We start from the raw sequence: 6244 nt of genomic DNA on the forward strand, positions 1-6244 counted from the left end.
CCGATACGTCCGCCGAAGCTTTTGCTGCTTTGCCCTAGTTACCGTCTCCTTTCTTCTTGCTTTTCTTCACCTTCTTCCAATTTTATTCACCAATCTGCCAGCTAACAATCCCAATAAAAAGATAAAATAAATTCTTTTTCTGCTTCATTGTTGAAATAAAGTACTTGTTACTTGGACTTTTTGACCACCAATTATCACACTTGGCAATGAGAAAAAATTGCGTGCAAATTCTATTGTTGTTGATGTAATTATATATTATTTTTGAGACCCTACAAGTAGGGGGCTAGAGGTTGTTGTTTTCTTCATATGCTTGCCTTAGCTTGAGCTAGACCAAAGTAACTTCAAACCCCACTTCATTTTTCCTCTCAATGGCACTTGCCAAGGACCGTATGGGATCGGTTCAAACTTGCCCCTATAATGGAAATGTGATGGGGGATTTTTCCTCCATGGGGTCTTACGGATTTGATGAATATCAGAAGGTAGCATTTCATGAAGAGGGAAATAGCACCTTTGAGAAAACCAGTGGGCTTATGATCAAGAATTTAGCTATGACCTCTTCTCCTTCTTCTCTTGGCAGTCCGAGAAGTGCGATTTCTGGTGAATTAGTGTTTCAGGCTACTGACCATCAAGCTGAGGAAGCTCATTCTTTGATCAGCTTCAAAGGCATCGGATTCGATAGCATCATGCATAATAATGGATCTTTGCTTAGCTTTGAGCAAAGTAATAGGGTTTCTCAAACTAGTAGCCAGAAAGATGACTACTCAGCCTGGGAGGGTAATTTGAGTTACAATTACCAGTGGAACGAAATGAATCCAAAATGTTACACAAGTCCTCGGTTGATGGAAGATTTTAATTGCTTTCAAAGAGCTGGCAACTTCATTTCCATGACTGAAAAGGAAAATCATGGTGATTGGTTATACGCTGAATCCACAATTGTAGCTGATAGCATTCAGGATTCTGCAACACCAGATGCCAGCAGCTTCCATAAGCGTCCTAATATGGTATTGTAAACATCCTCATATTGTTCTTCATAATTTGTGCTAACCCTTTTCTTGAATTATAAAACAGTGACAGAATTCATGGTCTTAACATTTGAAGCGATTTTGTTTGCAGGGAGAGAGTATGCAGGCTCTAAAGAAGCAATGCAACAATGCAACAAAAAAGCCAAAACCGAAGTCCGCAGCAGGTCCAGCTAAGGATCTACAGAGCATTGCTGCCAGGGTTTGCTTCAACATCTCAAGGCTAACCTGTTTTCGATATTAAAAATATTATTTTTTCTTTCAAAATCAAGAAAAATAATTTTTTCTCTTCTCAGAATCGACGAGAGAGGATTAGCGAGAGGCTAAAGGTATTGCAGGACTTAGTCCCTAATGGCTCAAAGGTAGACTTCACTGCTAGAGACATTTTCCCCTGGCTTTTATAGAGATCATGAGCTTAATTTCCTCTAAAACTGAATCCAATTTATTGATTCTCTATTCTTAATGATGTCTCACACAGGTTGATTTGGTTACTATGCTAGAGAAAGCCATTAGTTATGTTAAGTTTCTTCAATTGCAAGTAAAGGTAATTACTTGGATAAATTTTATCTGCTAACTTTTCCTATTATATGGAATTGAACCTTGCATGTAAGTTGATCCATGGCATTTCTTCTTCTTTTTGCTCCTACAGGTGTTAGCCACTGATGAATTTTGGCCAGTTCAAGGTGGTAAAGCTCCTGATATTTCTCAAGTAAAGGAAGCCATCGATGCCCTACTCTTATCTCAGACTAAAGACGGAAACTCAAGCTCAAACCCGAAGTAAGGTGTCCATGAAAATTCAAGAAGAAGAAAGAAAATCACAAGTACTTATTTCCATGTTGAAGACAACTTTTCAGAAGCAAAGGAAAATCTTTGTTTTGGAAGTTTGTGATGTTGGATTTTGTAGCAAATACATAATAATATTTAGCTTTATTTTCATCTGGAGATCTTGTAGACTTGGAATGAAATCTATTTTCATCATGTAATGAAAGCTGTGACTGCAAACTTGTCCTAGTTTCTTTCAAAAAAACAAATCTATCCATTTTGCGTTTTTATCATTATGTTAATTAATTAGTTGAATATTCCTACAATTAGATCAACGATACTTTACAATTAACTAAGTATGAATTCTTTATCAATATTAATTTCTCATTCATAGCGCAAATAAAAAAAAAAGTAGCCAGGTGGCACATTACATTTTTTATTAATCATAAAATTGTTCAATCCTGTCGATTTTTTTATAAGCAAAAGTAAAAGGCCTAAGAAAGGCACGAACCACGGTCTATAAAGATACATGGAAACAATTACATCATAACTCAAAAAGACCAAGCAAAAGAAAACATCAAGTACATTAGTGGTCGAGTACTAATAAAGATACATCTTATATCCAATTCTATCTCTTATTGATTACCAACACTCAACTCCTTTAAGCCATGAGCTTTATATTTTTCAGAAATTAATAAAAAAAAAAATCAACCAGAGCTTAAAAAAGCTAGAAACCTAAAAATCTCCATGGTGATTAAAGCATATATAAACAGCTCAAAAAAAAATTACCGAAACCAAACCACCGGTCCATAATTTCTAGTAAAACCTTGTTTTACACAGGCATCAGTCATACTATTACTATTCCTCAAAATACATGAATATTTTACCAGTCTTAAACCTTCACAATTAATCCTTTATGACTTGACATTTAATAATCCATCATTTTTTCCTGAAAATCTTGCATGGAGAGTCATTTTTTAATCTATTTTGCTTGCGAGTACTTTTCGGACAGTTGCTCTCTATCTCTAAATTCTGTAAATTGTTCAATTCATTTTTTTTTTCTGATTTCCAATCCCCCCTCCCAAATGGTAAAATAAAGAATTCTGCTTTAATAAACAATTAATTAACCTAAAGACATTTATTCTTCCTTGGGATTTACTCAAAGAAATAACAAAACAATAAGAATACTAACAATCCCTAGAGCTTTAGAATTCTAACCATAATTCTCAAAATTATTTGAAGGGATTGAGATTCTATATATATATAAGCTGAAGACAAAAATACTAAGCTTATATGCTCATTTTATTATTCGTTATAATAGTAAAATCACATATTTTTCTTGTCTAAAAAACACCAATTGTCTTTGATTCAAGATTATTTTAGTTTTTTTTTTTACTAGACACATTAGTCATTAAAGATTTGTGCAGCGGTATAATTGTTATTTTGAATTTTTTTTAGTATAATAGAATAACCTAATATTCTCTCGCTTAGAAACTTTAAAACTAGCTAAAAGGGTTTTTTGATTTTTTTTTTTTTAAATACAGTAAATGATAGCTTTGCCTTTGAAAAAAAAAAGATTAAGATATCCATGGAGGGGTGTTTTGATCTTTTTCATATAGATTTGTTTTTCTAAGAATTCCAGAATCATCGAGTGCACTTTCATCTTTTAAGTTTGTTGAATGATTTTTTTAATGTAAAAAGTTTTTGATGTGTATGGTACATGAGCTAGTGAGTGAGAGATGTTATTGCACTATAAACAGTGTGTAAGGCATCTCCTAGTGATCAAAATTGCTTTTTTATAGGGTTGGTAGATGCATCTTTAAGTTCTTTTTCTAGTGGTGCAGCGTGTATCGATGGAGGTAGAGTGTTTCTTTGTCGGTGAGCCAGCTTTTTTTTTTCTTTCCTCTCCTAATTTATCATATATTATTTTTTTTAATTTTATCCGTGTTATTTTGATTTTTGATTTTTGATTTTTTTTCCCTTGACACTTTTATAGAAGTTTTATTGGTTTTCAATTTCATCATTCAATCTAAATTTATGGTATATTATTTTTTAAAATCTTATCTAATTCTTTTGATTTTTTTTATCCTTTTGTGAATGTTATTATTCTTTTCAATTTAACCCTTAAATTAAAATTTTATTATTGCTCTCTAATTTATTTTTTATTTTGATTTTAACCTTCATTCTTTTAATTATTATGCTTATTTTGATTTTTTTAATGCAATTTTTTTTCTAATTTCTTCCCTTAACATTTCATTTCTTGGGAATTAGGCTTTATAATTTTTTCATGGATAATGCTTCTAGTATGATAATCCAGGTCACGAGTTTGAAAAGTTAACAGTGATTAACATCCCTTTTGTTTGCTTATTTTGTTTTTCTGATATTGTCGCTCAACATTTTTTTTTTAAATGACTTTGTGGTTTTCTTTCATTTTTTTTTCTATCAGGTTATTTTAACCTCACGATCTAGGATGCAGGTTTGGTAGGTTTATAACTCGGATTAGTCTGCCCCTTAATGCTCAAATTATATGTCTATCATGCTATCTTAGGTTGACTAGCACCTGTTTTTTTTTATCTATCTTTTACTCTATTTTATCATTCCATATTTAATTTGCTAAAAAGTAAACAATATTGTTTTTTTAATTCATAATAATATATTTCGTTCATAATCGGTAAGCATAAACTAATAATTGAAAGTATATATTGTACGTGTGTGTGTACATACACGTATATTTAATTTGATGTGAAAGGGAATTTAGAAGACAAATATGAAATGGGGTATGATATAATAAAAAATCAGAGTAGGAGCTGTCGAGCATGTAATTGCACATGACGATGCATATAGTTGACATGCACATGTATAATAAATTCCAGATTTTCCTACTTGCATTGATGATACATCTATGTACATGTAGTTGGGCCAGCAACACATAAGGTTGTCTTCATAATGAGCTCGTACACGTGCAAAAGATCTCCACACGACAAAGTTTGGGATCTATTGACTCTCCAATGTTGCTGATGAGCTGAGAGATATTCTTTTCGTATAGCCATATGACCTAATACTCTTGTTAAATTCTGTGCTTGCCTAGCTTTGGAATGTGGGAGACAAAATGGCATGGGAAACTATGAAGTACTATTCGCAGCATATACCTTTCAATGATACACTTCGACATGGGTGGCGAATCTTGAACTTGTATAGTGTATATATTATATGAAATACACATCAAACATATAGTATTTTATAAAGAGAGTGTATACATACGTACGTGGAAATTATACATGAACACCTTACAACTTGATGTGGATGTGATGTGTTGCATTATCTCATATATATGAATGATCTACAGAAATAACTGTGTCAAGTATACTTGTGAGTTTTAATAAGAGGGGGGCAATGCCTTCACTCTCGACGAGTTAATTACTTGGTGCGCGGTTTACCTGTGGGGAAGTAAGAGATTTACAGTGAATACATTTTACTTTGAGCTCGTATTTGAGTTTTAAACGAGGGATCACATGGCTAATCACATGCATGAATCCCACATAAACCGGTATTCAAAGAATAAACTCCAAGTGAAATGAACCAACAGAGTGACAGCAACCAGATTTTACTGAATCGCTAGTGTTTGTCCGGTTGAGTTGGCCACTACTATCACCGTCCGTACGTCGGACATTGCTATGAACCACCAAATCGCTGTTTATACGGAGTTTAAATACATCTAGCTAGTGAGCAGAGAGAGAAGATAATCTTGGAGTTGAAACTTGAAAGTGAAAGTTTCCGGTGGCCGCCTGGATATGCAAAATAATAAATGATGTGGTTGCGCTATTAAGTCTCAATTAAATGGAAACTTTGATAAAGGGTGATTTCGAAAAGTTGAAAGTTTTAAAAAATCAGCAGACATATAATTTTCAGTTCTCATGTTTTTATTAACAATTGATGCTTAAAACTAGAGGACATCCAAAATATTTAGCTATTCTATATATTCTTGTTTATATAGTAATCGAGCGAGAATATCATTAAGATTTAGTTAATAATATTTAAAAAAAAAATAGCTAAATAACTAAAAAAAAAACTATTTTATTATGTTCTTAATGATATTTTGATGTTTCGGTAAAGAAACAGATGACCTCTCACATTATCATTTAAAGGTGTCAATAAATCAGAGTGAGAAGATTGGTTTTAAAACCACATAATCTAAGTATTAAAACCCCAAAAGAAATTAGGTTTAGGGTGCAAGTAAAAGCATTTATTGCCGTGGAGATTTGTGTTTGAATTATTAATTAATATTGCAGCTATTGTTTTTTTGGGGGGGAGGGAAGGATGTGGCTGTCTCTTCCGCACCCAAAAAGTTCCAAATGTAAATTCTATTGCTTCCTCAAATGGGGTAAGCATCATTTGTTTATTAATCAATGATTGAATACTTGTCCTTTGACTCTTAACTAGATAAGAGCTTATTAATACTATAT

At 32.6% G+C, this 6244-nt stretch overlaps 1 protein-coding gene across 1 annotated transcript; it reads left to right on the forward strand.

Annotated features, from left to right (window-relative positions):
* The first annotated feature begins 270 nt into the window (after positions 1-270).
* On the forward strand, positions 271-2074 carry LOC133698144 (putative transcription factor bHLH086). The gene is made up of 5 exons (XM_062120978.1): positions 271-1001; positions 1114-1221; positions 1316-1381; positions 1498-1563; positions 1669-2074. Exons 1-5 carry the CDS (start codon positions 369-371, stop codon positions 1798-1800), a joined length of 1005 nt encoding a protein of 334 aa, XP_061976962.1. The 5' UTR covers positions 271-368; the 3' UTR covers positions 1801-2074.
* The last annotated feature ends 4170 nt before the right edge of the window (positions 2075-6244 follow it).

This window comes from Populus nigra, chromosome 7 (assembly GCF_951802175.1).
Source record: "Populus nigra chromosome 7, ddPopNigr1.1, whole genome shotgun sequence".
Classification (NCBI taxonomy): domain Eukaryota; kingdom Viridiplantae; phylum Streptophyta; class Magnoliopsida; order Malpighiales; family Salicaceae; genus Populus; species Populus nigra.